The sequence below is a fragment of the Homalodisca vitripennis genome, chromosome X (assembly GCF_021130785.1).
Source record: "Homalodisca vitripennis isolate AUS2020 chromosome X, UT_GWSS_2.1, whole genome shotgun sequence".
Lineage (NCBI taxonomy): Eukaryota > Metazoa > Arthropoda > Insecta > Hemiptera > Cicadellidae > Homalodisca > Homalodisca vitripennis.
In genome coordinates, this window is record NC_060215.1 from 46,974,722 (window position 1) to 46,989,609 (window position 14,888).

Sequence of the window (14,888 nt, forward strand, 5' to 3'; positions counted from 1 at the left end):
CTTCTGCCTTTCTCTCCGGGGGAGTATTGGCTCAACTCTAGCAAAATCCTCTTCTGTCCTCTGCTTTCGTAGTTCACCTCAAGAGAGCCGCTTCTTGTTTGGCTCTTTCGGTCGAACTTCGCCTTCTGACAAGAGATATCTGTCTTCCTCCAATGGAGACATTTCAGACACTCTTAGGTTCTCAATCGGTAGTTCTTCAGTTTGAGTTCCACATGCCTCTTGAGTTTCGAATTTGCTTTTTTTGTTTTGCTCATCTTCTATTTTGTTCACACCAGGTGTTTACAGTCCATTTTCCCAGTGACTCGAATAGGAAGATAGGGGTATTTACGAGTGGGTTTCCCCTGGCTCCGTTAAAGACACTGAATATACCTCCAGTACCACGAAATCCTCAACACGGGTCGCATAACACCTTAGTCTGGGGTTGGTAGTATAGTGGGGGGGCGACATCAGCAAAGGGAGGAATACTCAATTTCAGGACCACACCAAGAGGGGGAAAAGGTTTTCTACCCTAGTCACTGGAATGGTAACAAGGGAAGGTGGCTTCTTCGTCTTATCCGAAGTTGCAGCACAAGGCGAGGTGGATCATCAACCTCGATCCCATCTAGAAAAGTGGCTGATACCGATGAGGATTCCAGTCCCCAATGGCAAAGAATACAGTGATATCATAGTATTAACAAATAAAGCTCCTGGTAGAACTAAAGAAATATTTTTAAAAAAAAGTATATACTATTTCGTAATTGTCATGTTTTCGAACCATAAAAGTATCTTGTATTTAGAGAAAATGAAAATAAAAACAGAGACTCACTGCAACCGTTATTCTATAAGACACAATGGCTATTCAAAGCTGTAAATATAAGAAACACAAACTCCCTTAAGATGATCACATGGGCCTTGCAACCATGTATTTTGCTCCTGAATATGAAGCAGGACGTTAATTTACTGGTAGGAGTAAGAGACTTAAGAGAGTAAGAGATTATTAATGTTTCGTAGCTCACGTTAATTACAAAGAAAAAGTGGCCTTATGTAGTTATCTCATTAATGTATCTTAAATTGCATATGTTAACGAACATAAAATATTAAAACAAAATGCATAAATATTTTACTCCAGTCATCTAGTGATAAGTATGATAAATATGATTAAAATTAGTTTTTTAATTAGTATGAATTATTAAAGTGTAACTTTTGGAACTCTTTAACTATGTAAAAGCCTTGTCAAAGGTAAATAATTAAATTATGATGGTATCAAGATTTCAGGTATGACATCATTTACATACATTTAAGTGAGCAGCTCAATATGACAAACAACAAATCGTGTGATTTAATAGGTTTACTAGTTTCCATTTAATCATGCCAACTATTAAATTAATGTAAATTATATTGTGTGTATATTGTGCTTATGGATAAATCTCTTCTGGCATAATACGAACAGGATATTGTTACTTAATACATCAGTAATTACGGGCTGCACTTAGCCATTATTAAATGTAACAACACAATGAACCCTGAAGTGCGGGATAACAACACAGAAGTGAAGTTTAGGTCCTTCAACACAGCCCAGACATGAGCGTGGCAATCAATTTTTCTGATATTGTTTGGAGGCAGATTCATCAAACGACAGGAGAAGATTGTGAATGATTTATTTTGTGTACGGCTTTCGATGTTCGGGAATAGATTAAAGAGAAACTCCCGGGCGAGTGTTGCTTACGCATTCAGATATCAATGTAAATTGAACATGAAACGTTCAGATGCGTAGATACAGTTTTTTTTAATTCAGAATTTAGTGGAGTGAACGCAACATTCTTAAATTCGCATATTTTAGTAAGCAACAGGTAATTTCAAAATGAATAAAATAAATGAGTTATGTACTAACATCACCTCTAACTGAAATAAGTCTGATTCTGTTATTCTCCACTCATTTCAGCTATAGAAATTCATTCAAGATTTGGATCAGAGTCTCAATCAGTTATACCACTGGATAAAACATCACATTATCATAAATGAATCTTTTATTTCAGAAATCACCAAAGCGACACTAAAAAGTTGAATTTTGTGGGATTTTTTTTGTATAGTTTACTACAGAAACAACCTATGATTCCATTAAAAATTGCTATTTGGCTGCACTTTAAATATGCGTTTATTTGATAGAGAACCTAAACGATGTCACTTAGTTTCTTTCTTTTGTAAACTATTTCTTCACTTGTTGCAGTTGGCGGCCCTGCGTGGTATTACCTGTTTAGTGACTTGTTTGGTTGCTTTTCAGTTTGCTATTCTTTTACACTTTACACAAAGTGGAGATATTAGTGAAATTCAATAGTTAATTTATTTTTATATTTAGTGTTTAGTTTATAGAATATGAATCAAAGTTCAGAGGATGAACCTTAACCTAAAAGTAAATGCGGAGTGTCGCATGAAGACAAATACAAGCGGAACGTTGTGGGGAAACCTAGGTTAAAAGGACTACGTTACGTCTCCTACAAAGGAAAACAGGTCGCCCAGAAAGTCCCGTCAAACGACGTTTACTGTAAGTGTAACTTTAAATTTAATTAAAAACTTACTGATGAAACAAAAAGGGAACTGTGGGATTATTTTTATTCCTTAGACAGTAAAAATACCCAAGACACGTTCCTCCGAACATTGGTGGAGTTAGTGACAGTAAAACGTAGGCGTACAAAACCTAAGCCTAATGTAAATGAACAGACTCAAGACGAAGAAAACCCTGGCATGCCTCTTGATGAATATCCTGTACAAAATCTCACTCCTACAAGTATAACTTGAAACTAACTGGTGTTCTCAATAAAGTTTGTAGAAGTGTTTTCATATTTTTGGTTTTTGGCATATCTGACAACAGAATGAAGAGAATAAACAAATGTTCTGTTCTTCATAAAAGCCCAGTTGAAATAAGGGAAAGTCAAGGAGTGGGAACTCTGTTCCTGGTAATATTTGTTCAAAAACACTCATAAATTCATAACATTATAAATTCATAACATTCATAAGTTTGATGTTAAAGAAACCCATTATGGAGGAAAAACAATAATGTACCTGGATGCAAAACTTGATGTTATAAAAATGTAAAATATAACATGTTCATTTTATATAATCTCGTTCTAAAAGAGAAAGTTAAGGATTCATGTACAGAAAGTACTTTGGAGAAAACATTTCTTTTTCTTTTGGTCGTCAACAAGTCGATGTTTGCTCGACGTGTGAGAGATTCTCAGTTGAAAGACAAAGCTTTAAGTGAAAATGCCTAAGCGTAAGTGCTGAAATGATGTTAATAAAATAATGCCTACGAAGCTTTATTTAGCCATAGAGGAAGCTAGTAAAAACAAAGATAATGACACTTTGGCATTGCCTTTTGACTTCATGCGAAACAATTATCCTTGCCTAATATTCTTGTACAGGAAGTGTTTTACATGAAGCAGCTCTGGGTAAATGTGTTCTCAATACATGACCTAAAATCCAATCTTTCAAAACTGTACGTATACCATGAGGGGGATCTAACAGAGGGGCAGATGATGTTTGTTCCATGCCTCTCAACTATTTACCCCTAAAATTCCAGCTAATATCAAAGATCCTATATTGTTTTGTGATGGGCCTGCGGGCCAAAGTAAGAACTACACAATTGTCCGTTTCTTGTTAAACCTCTGTGATACGGGTTTGAAACGATAACGCACAGCATTCATATCCGTGGACACTCTTTTTCACAATGTAACATATTTTGCAATTATCAAGTGCCTTTTGAAAAGGACTGATAGTATTTATACTCCAGATGAGTATGCTAAACTCATGCTAAAGAGAGGTCGATTTACTGTTTATAATCTCACCTCAAACAATATCTTTAGTTTCAAAAATGAGTGACCAAGTCATACAAAATAAGAACCAGACTCAGATAAAACATTAGAAAAGAGTATTCCAAGAGAAATCAAGCAGCCCCTAAAAGTACAAATACACAGTTTTTTTTCTAAAGGCACTCCTGGAAAATTAGTTGCAAAGGAGTTCATTGGAGGATATCTTACGTCAACCTGCACCCTTTTAAAATCTTACAGCCTACCAGAACTACCTTCTAAAAAAGCTTATCCTTTGGGAAAGGTAAATTAGTCACAGAGAAGATAAGCTTAAGTGCATTTATCTTATTATTTTAACCACTTTAATGCCGAACTAGCAATCAAATAAATATAATTTTAAAACTAACTTACAAAACCTGAACTATTTTACAACTATCGGTACGGCTTTTCCATATTATATACTGTATACATATAAAGTGGTTTAAAAAGCAAAACAAACATTTAAGAGTCACATTATTTTAAGCATAAAAATTATTTAAAATAAACTAAAGAAATATATTGTAGCCCATGTTAGTTTTTTAAACTGCATATGGTTTTACGCAGTACGGTTTTTGCTTGTAGGTTCAAATAAACAAAAAAAGATTGGAGAAATGAAAAAATTGCACCACCTTGTATTTAACACATGCCAGCTTGTTACAGCCAGAGCAGAGTACCTCATTGTTGGGCATTTGATTTCACTACTTTGAAAATCGTTACTATTGACTAAACCGTAAGTAAATCAGTGATTATAAATCCTGATAAAGTTCCCTGTCATACTTTTTGGAGCACCAGATTTATTTAACATAAGTGTATATTTTAAAAAGTGGCATGATTGACTATGCAAGATGGCACCACGAAATCCTCTGTAAGTTGCAAAAAATTTAATTCATATTCATATGAATATGAATATGAATGAATATGAAGAAGTTTTTTACAACTTAAAAGAATTAATGAGAATAAAGTTTTTTACAACTTTTAACTCACACGGCAGTGTGAGTTAAAAGTATGTATACAGTATGTTTGTTTTTCATGGATAAATATGGAGGGATGGAACTCTGGGCACCTTTCTAGTCACTTTGAACTTTTTAGCCATTTCTGCCATTATTTTGTACTTGGTTGCGATATAAAACTCTAGTATCCACTGTTCTTCTTTTATCAAGGCCTTTTAAATGAGGTGTCACTTAATGGGTCTTAACATTTAAACATTTTTAGCCATCCCCACATAAAAAACTCTCATTTTGGGGAAATGGGCAAAGTTGTAACAGTGACTAAAAGGTTCACTTCTCTGTCCCGAGGTCCATCCCTCCATATTTATCAATCAAGAACTAAACACAGTGTATATATATACTTAATTCACACTGTATATTGCTTTCTATGTCAACTTTATAATTGTACACTACAGCTTATTCGTAAGTCTTATGTATATGAGAAAAGGAATATCTTCATATATAAACATTAATAAAGACATTTAAATGGAATGAAACAATCTAAGGAATCAAATCAAGAATGAATTAAATTACTACTAATATAAACGTTTTGCAGAATATTTTCGATTTCAAGTAATTTCTATGAAACTTTTAAAGCATTCGTTTGTCTGTCTGAAGAAGGAGTAATGAACAGTTCCCAGGCTCCCAGGAGAGTTATTTCCTGAGCCTGGATTAAGCTGGTTTGTATACTTCCGAATGGAAACTTGGTCACGATGTTTTCTATGGAAGATTACATTGGCTTGTGAAAAGGGTTTAAGAGCACCACCTACGTTAAAACCATTCACACCGATCTTTCTTTATCTTCTTCGAGTTTAAATTGATATCACAATCAGCGATTAAAATTTAATTTTTATTGTAATTGAAAACTCACTGCTGAAGTTTTAAATTCAACCACGCAAGTGTTATTTATTTCTATTCCAATATGCACTCTCAATTTCCTCTAAACATCTAGCGATAAATCATAATACTGATCGATTTAATGTTTGTTTCATCAACATTTTGACATACCAATCGAACAATTTCCACTTCATGCATTTGAATGCTCATTAATGAATCCCTTATTCAAATCCTTTGGCTAAAGCTTTCCTCGAAAAGCCCCTAAGACGCTACAACGGCTTTGCAAGAAACCTCTTTTCCTAAGCATTTTTATGGTTTTGTCTGCTTACCTGTAAATTTAATGCCTATTCTTGTAACGTTAGTGATGACTGTATTTCGGCGACTATGTTTATTTTTCTTTTACATTTCTCCGTGAATTCGGAAATTAAGATTAAAACTAAACCGGCTTTTTTGTTCTGAAAAGAACGTACTATATTTTAACATAATCCAAAATTATAGAATATAACACGAAATGTGTGTCATGTATTATTTTCATAAAGTGTTAAAAATAATATTTCTCCCAACTTAGAGGGCTGCTGGTCTCAGAGGATGTATTTTTAGCCACATTTACTAAGCTCTTAACAACCACTATTTCTTCATGGATATTATAATAAATGAAGATTATTCAGAGGTGGGTTTGCCGCTTGATTTATGTACATTTTTACGATTCTAAACAACTAAATCTTTTTTACACTTGCAATATTTACTTTCTAATTTGCTGTAGCTATCAGAAAATAAACATGATTGGAGCAAGTAATTGCTGCACAAGAACAAAAATTTTAAAATGAAGTTAGATTTAAACATAGCTCAAAATTTACTTTTTTAATATATTATTAAAAATCAATAACAAGATTTCATAAATATATTATATATTCCACAATATAGGATTATCTGTAAAATTGAAATCAATTACAGCTAACTAATATCTGAAAAACATGTTAAATATGAATCTAAAAAAGACAAACCCAAGTTCTGAAAAAAATTAAATATTAAATAAAGAAAACTAATTAAAATTATAACTTTTAAACTATAAATTTAACATAATTCAAATTCTCCACATTTTTATATTTACTTATTTTAGAGGTAATTCAGATGTACACTGGAGATGGCTTAGACCCGAAACAAGTTTTGTAAAATGAAATTATTAAGAAAGGGTTCTGGTTTCATATTTTTATATAAACAATATTTAAACATATTATATTTTAGAAATGTGTTTCTATTTACTTTTTGGAATAAACAATAGAATGTGGGTCTTGTAATTAGGGAATAAGAGTTTGTATCATTTTAACTTCTACAATTACAACCTTGGTACTCGTTCAACCATATATAAGTATACCTTGCATTTACTTCCTAATATACATAGCAAATTAAAAAGTTTGTTAGATACTGTTGAGAGTTTGTGTATCAAATATGAATACATATTACGAAGATTATACTTATTATTTATCTGTGTAGTAAAATTTCAGAAACTATTACTACGGTATCGTTCAAACTTTTCAAAATAAAACCTGAAATTATCTGTAAAATGGGTTAAGGGGACTGTTACCGCCTATCTTAGTCCATATAAACTTAATGCAGGTTTCTAAAATAATGAGTCATGATAGAGCTTTGATTTTTTTTGTCTTTAAAAGCACACCTTTTTATAGTTCGTGACCAACCAAAATTACAATTTATCATCTTTTAGTATTAAAAAAATAATTTTAAAAAGTTCACCTTTTTAAAACTAAAAAAATCACAAAATATATTTTATTTCTAAGATAATACTTTTTATTTTGTAAAACCCTTTGGTCAGGACCTAGATTATAGTACAAAGTACAAGTGGTAAAAATTTGAGAGGTCTGAGTTCATAAATGGCTGAGAAAACTTGCATCTAAATAGAAAAAAACCAACTTACGGGAATCGAAGAAAATGTCTTAACTACAATAGCCTAGTAGTTTCCTGAGCTGTAGGATGGATTATCTGGGTCTTCACTTTGTGTAAACATGTCTTCAAGGCGTTTTATTTTCAAAGCTCTCTTGTTCCTTATTTTCTTTTCTAGTTCTTGAACTTTCTTGTCCGCTTCCTTCACTCGCACTATTTCTAGGCGCTTCATCGCTTTTACAAAATTTTTCCCTGGACGTAGGTTTAATGCTTCCAAAACTTGTAATTTACTAGAAAAGCCGTCACTAAAGCTACAAACTGCAGAGTAAACACCAAATTTAAGGGTAGGCAGAGTTACAAAAGTTCTTTTTGGTATTAGGGACCAAATAACACTATTCAATGACTCATTTTGGTTTTGAGTTTTCCCTTTCAAACATCGCTCCAACAGTTTGGTTTCTGAAAGGTCTTTGAATATGGATTTTATAAAACTCATAACACACTCAGGGATGTGAAAATGTTTATCATGGTCATACATTTCATTGGTCAGTAAACTCAGGTTATATTTACACCATGTCTCATTGTCTTTAGGGCATAGCTGATGAGTAGGTTTATCATTTGATGACATCGTGTGAAAGTACACTGCCCATATTGCCTTTCTCATCTCTTCAACACTCTGCACATTTCGCCTTATAGCCAGGCCATAATAGGTCTGCAGTTTTTGAATATTAGGCTCACTTAGCCTACCCTGCCCACCTAATCCCTTACCATCCTCAAGTTTTACTTTACCCGAGACAGATTTTAATTTTAAAAGCCGCTTTCCCATCCTCTTTTGACAGTAGTAACAATAATAGTAACCTGAAATAAAGATGCTAGACACTATAGCCAACATAAAAAGTTAAATACAGCAAAACAATGAAATATATGAGTGTTAGCTAGTGGAACATGACTGATGTTCAGTTAGTGTCGAAAAATGACATGCAAGGGTTTCAATAATATATTTTTTTTACCAACTTATAATAATCATAGGAAAAAACTAATTACTGCAATGAAATCAGTACATTCCAAAGAAAAATAAGGAAAAATAAAAAAAAATTTTATTTTATTAATTTTTTGGGTAACAGTCCCCTTAATTCATTTTAATTTATCAGCTATATTACATAGGTTTATTGGAGTCGATGTTTTCTGCCCTAATGGGAAATATAGCTGACTATTGCAATATACATTCTAGTTTACATGTATAAGACCGACTTATAATTGATATTGCTATATACTACATGATTCTCACAATTGAATGAATCTTTGGTATACACTTGCTCGGTATAAAAATATCTTTGCACCACTTTAAATTTCGTAATATTGAAATCCCCGTCATTCCGACAAAGAGCTGTCGGCTAAGCTGTTTTATGCACTCAATACCAACTTGAAACAAAGAGACAGATTGCTTGTGGTTGAAGGAATGTATTTTTCTTTTCTTCCGTAATATATTTAAGTGAGCATAACGAGGAAAAACCTTTGTTTGCACAAAACATTAAAATTCCTCAATTCACTCACATAATAATTTCATTCTATCAAAATAGAAGGAAATTATTCAATTATTCAAAAATCTACAAATAAAGTAATTTTAATAAATTTATATATGGTGTTTTTTGTTATTTATTGTACGTTAGTCACTAATTAAAAAAACTTTAAAGGTATGTGACGCAAATGAATTTAAAATGTTTAAGATATAAAAACTAGTAAATTTTGCCACTAACAATTATATTAGAAAAAATATTTAGATATCTCACAATAATATCACAAAGTAAATTCATATTCTAAAAATAGTACTTTTAACTTCAGTTGTTTTTGTTACAAAGTTTTAGATATATTATTATTGTTGCTGATGTATTAGTTTGTAATCATAATGTTAATACCTTATATAACAAATTAAAAATATGTGATCTTAAATTGTGAGTGTGTCATGACAGTTTATATAATATGATATCAATGTCTTTATAATTTGCAGTCGTTAGAGAAGTGGTACGTAAACACTCTACTAAATATTATCTTTTCTTGTTGTTTGAAGCGTTTAGCTTGAAAACTCTAACGCTGCCTTTGTAAGAGATAAATATGAAAATTGTATGTAAAGTGAAGTAATTTAAAAGCAGTTAATTAAAATTTCAAAGCAATGTAATTTTGTATTCAATATATTCTGTGGTAAAAATTAACGAGTTTGGGTTCAATAATTTTATTACCCGTATAACAGGGAATTATATTTGCTGGAAATTATAATTAAATTATTAATATATTAATTTATATAAAGTGTAAATAATTGTATTTTTGCAACCTTATTTATAGATTATGACGTAAGTTTAATTAGTTTTTACTAGTTACTTAATTGTTTGAAGTACTTAAAATCATTATTAATAATATTATCTTGGCTCATCTGCTATAAAATGGAAAGGAAAAGAAAGGTTGGTACCAGACGGTATACATTCTATAAACATTCATCCAAACGGACTCAAAATGCTTTTGGTGTTAATGGAACTTGTTTACTTATTTTAAACCAAAGCACAGTAACATTAAGCTTTGGTACATAATTTGAAAAATATATTATGCTCATTTAATACGTATAGGTAGACATTACTGGTACGAGGAGGCTGGGCGTGCCCTGCATCAAAGGCTGAGGTTTGCAGACCAGACAAAACCTCGAGCGAGTGCACGCAGTGTGGTGCTTCTAGTAGGCGATGGTCTTGGTCTCACCACCTCCACAGCGGCCAGGATCTTTAAGGGGCAGAGGCAAGGCCAGTTGGGCGAGGACAGCCACCTCTCCTGGGACAAGTTTCCTGCTGTAGCCCTCGCTAAGGTAATACTAATAACTAAGGTGTACCAATTTTCAGCATTTGGCAGAAATGGAAACCTCAAGAGTGCACTAAGAAATGTTTAAAATTTTTCATAGTGTCTATAGAATAACGAACTATAGTTTAGCTAAGACTGATCATAGGACATTTTATTTTATAATCTTCTCTTAGGAATTTGTTAACTAAAAGATTTGTATATAGAGAAAGTTTAAGATATTTTTTAAATATACTTGCAAGATTCATGATAACAGAAACAAAGAGAGGGACAACCCGATTGGGCGGAAACATGTTAGAGTTTATAGAGAGGATCATAAAGGAGGCGAATTTTTACCTGATCAAGTTTTTAATTGAACGCTAAATCAGGTGCCTATGGTCTTTTTGAACTTACATTTGTAGACAAGCGTCCCTTACTTTCAGATGAAAAAATATGAAAAAGAACTTGCGATATCCATTGGTTACATTTTATCAGGATCATTTGTCCGTGAAATGGGCTCTGATCAGCAACTTTGAATCATTTTATTTTCAAACATAGAAGTGTTATGAAAGCATCGGTATTTTCTACCCAATGGGTATGAGTCTATACTTAGGAGGCACTCTCAAAAGCAATGCCAAGTGATTACGAGAAGGATTAAGGCTTGGGTGGCAGGATTCTGTAGTATCTCATTCATCCAAGTTTGAGAGTTCATTAGCATTTTCTTCGTAAATAAAATGAGGCTGTTAAAAAGTTAGAAATAAGATTACTGACAATTTTGTTTGAATTTTAAATGTTCTTTAGACCTGAAGAAACTATAATCCTTCCAACAGGTACCATACAACTTGTTGAATTACGTTTATACAACTTTAGTAATTTTAATTCTTTATGGGTCTATAGATCAGTGCAAGATCTAAGCTGAATTATGTTTTGTTTTTCTATATTCCAGCATCGAAATTTCAGCTTAACTTCATCATTTGAAAATAAGAATCAAGTTACTTCTGGTAAACTCACAAACAAGTATTTTTTTTAACCTGAGCATAAAGTGAACTCAGGAAGCGGCAAAGTAATGAGGCTAAGCCTTCTCTTCGTTCACAAGTATACTAAACATTAGATCTTTAAATTGCCTGATAATATTATAAACCAAAAAATTAGTGAGGATGTAAATTTTTACTAGAATATACCAATTTGTATATGATTCTAAATATTACTTTCCATTATATATCTGTCTTCGACGGACATGAGCGTTCAGAGTTATTTAATGTTATAAGTTCTAATATTACAGTAAAACAGGTTTATCAAGACCAAAACAAATAAAACACCTTGTATAGCATTATTGTTATATTTTGCCATATAACGACATTGTTAAACCATTTCATTTAGTTAAGAAATCCTTATTAATTCCGGTAGGTTTCCGATTGACAAGAGGCTTCCTATTGATTGAGAGACCAGTTAGGAGGTTTCACTCCAGATTATCATTCCCGATGAGCCTTATTTCGCGTATTTCAGCGTATTTGATCTATTTAGCATGCACATAAACTACTAATTTTGTGTATATTTTTCTAAATACTCTCAAAAACAAAATTATTGCCAAAAACCTAACAGGGTATTTGGCAAACAGAAACCTTCTAGAAACGATTATAAATTTTTGAACTCTTGTACTCAATTTAAAATTCCACTATGTATTACCATGGGTAAAATTGGTACGTGCAATCAATTCAACTGTTGTTTAAATAATTATTAAAGCATCAATTTAATCTTTTCTCCAAATCATAGTAAATGAAATGAAGACAAGTGTTAGGGATAAAGTCGTTATGTAAAATGAACACAGTTTACAAGGTTTATGGTTCAATCTTAATAGATATTTACTGACCTTCCTAACTTGGAAAATATATATTTTGAGAATTCAAAGGTGCCTAATTGTATAAAAACGGGTAAAAGACTTACACCTTAAGTAACCTAATACTCCAAGCTAAATGTGACAGTTTATGAAAGAGGTTTATAATTCAAATGTTTCAATCGCTGTTTTTGTCGTAGCTAATTAACTGACAACAGATAAGTGTAACGACTATAAATATTTCAGTCAAGATGGATCAAAAGTGTAATATTTAAGAACATTTTCAGGTAACCATCTTGATGGCAACTTCCTTTAACTAAAATGTTTAGGAAGTATTTATTCAATGCACACAAAATAAATATATGTTTAAATTATGTTTTTAAGAGAAAATATTTTCATGCGTCAGTATATTTTGAGTAACGTTGAGAAAAGATAAAAAATTGACTATTATAGAAGTTGAAATTGAACTTGAATTGTGAATTTTGAACTACTAGCCGCCCACAGCGTGAGGTGCAAGTGTGAAGTAACTGCACGCACACTCGATCGCGATTCGCGCGCGATCTTCCAACATACGGCAAAGAAACACAAAACGTTAACAATTTTCTAAAATGAAATATTTTGAGTTTCAATAATAAAAAACCTAAATTATTAACAATTTATTTATGCTAATATAAATCATAAGTATCTCATTTAACATTGAGAGCAATTTTAAATTATTTTTAATGAAAATTGACAAATGTATATTTGATTAATTATAATGATTGGTTGATTATTAATGATAAACACATTGATCATTAATACCAAGGCAATGACAATTCGAACGCTTATTAAATCTAAACTGTTGTCATTTTTTGTGAATACAAGGTCTCTGAATTGGACAAATAAACTAAAACTAAAATTGTATAATGGAATTAAAATATTCTTCAAAATCAATATAGGAACAACGTAATCCAGCGTGAATAAAGCACTGTAAAGCATCACCACCGACGTATCCAGCACGTTAGTACCTGGCATACTTTATTCATGAGTTTGTCCCAAGCACTTTCATCTTTCATTATGCGATGCATATGCATAAGTAAGATTTTGAGTGAGTCTCCCTGAAAGGAACGTCCTCAATACGGAACGTTGATCACAGCATTGAAACCTTTCGTTACTGCTTAAGCGTACGTTATAGATGATTCGCTTTTATTTTTTGTTTTTAATAAAGTAACTGTTTTTATTTTTACTTGGCAAGTAATTTTTGGCATCAGTTTAATTGGTTTTATTTGATAATAAGATAAAATGCTAACAAGTAACAATAAAATCATAACACCACTAATATAATTTTTTTGGGAAAGAAGGTGTTGGAAATATTGTTATTGTTATAGATATAATTTTGATATTCATATGAGTAATAACGAAAGAAGTGGACATTTTTCAAACCAGTAATCAAGGTACTTTTAACGAGTGGTCACATTGATAAGCTGTATATCTATAATGTGCTTAAAATAAACAGACATTTCTAAAAATCCAATCAAAATATAAATAAACACAGAAATTATTATAGCCCCACGTATAATATTACAAATGTACAATATTCTAAAACACATATAAGATGTTATTAATAATGGGTTGTTTTATTATTGCTTGAAAATTAATGTTAAATTGATTGATTCCAATGAGAAGCGTAGAGCAGAAGAGGAATAGATCTCTGTACGTCCATCGTAAGATGTAGAACAAGTTCTTACGGTGAAAATCTGACACAACTGATCTCGCTGATATTTCAAGTATTCACAAAACAGTTTTTTTTTTTAATTTAATAAGGTAGATCTTTAATTTTAATATAGGTAATAAAGTTTTGTCAGTTACGTTTTTATATCACACGTTTTCTAAATAAGTAACTCACAAAAATACGAACTGAAAAATTCAATGAAATATACACAAGCAGATTAATAATTATTTATTTAAAATGAACGTGACAGTTAAATGCATAAATCATAACAATCCCCCTATCTTGTTTATCTAAAAGGGCTCTTATCAGCAAAATGATATAAATAATAAACATTAAGCTATCGGCAATACAAAAGACGTTATAGCAATGTGATATGGGTTGTGCAGACGTAACGTAATAACGAGTGCTTAATCAATATCGTATTCCGTTAGTATTGCCTGTTCAAGTCGAAGAAAGCAAAGTATGTGAAACCCGAGTTAAAAATAGAAAATACTGTGGTTGGTAAAACAAAAATTACAAGTTTTATATTGACAACTTTTAAAAGAATCTGCAACAGTGAAACTGGTATGGAAGTAAAGCTAAATAACATAAACCAGCTTTAACATCTTTTTGTATATATATATTTGCAATATAAGGGATTGTTTAGTATATTTCTTTCTACATAAACAGATATTGTATGACATTAATACAATGTGTTTGAATAAACATGGCTTTTTATATCAATAATAATTCAGAAACGTTTCTTTTATGGTTTGTTTATTTGTATCTCTTCGGGCTATTTTAATTTAAAGATCTTTGAATATGTACGACCAAGTTGTATTTAAAAAGCTTGAGAGATTATTGTTAGCTGACTTTAAAAAAATCATGATTAAAACCAGTATTCCTGTGAGAGTCCAGTAGTAGTGAAGAAAACTAAATACTTGCGTCGTAAGAGACAGCAAACTACTCTCGTACAAACAGGCTTTCAGGAAAATTAAAATCTACGA

At 31.6% G+C, this 14,888-nt stretch overlaps 1 protein-coding gene across 1 annotated transcript in view; it reads left to right on the forward strand.

Moving 5' to 3' along the window:
• The first annotated feature begins 520 nt into the window (after positions 1-520).
• Positions 521-14,888, forward strand: part of LOC124369435 (alkaline phosphatase, tissue-nonspecific isozyme-like) — a 70,586-nt gene continuing 56,218 nt past the window's right edge. The window contains exons 1-2 of the mRNA XM_046827441.1: positions 521-689; positions 10,159-10,388. Coding sequence (XP_046683397.1) covers positions 521-689; positions 10,159-10,388 — 399 coding nt within the window. The remainder of the gene's footprint in view (positions 690-10,158; positions 10,389-14,888) is intronic.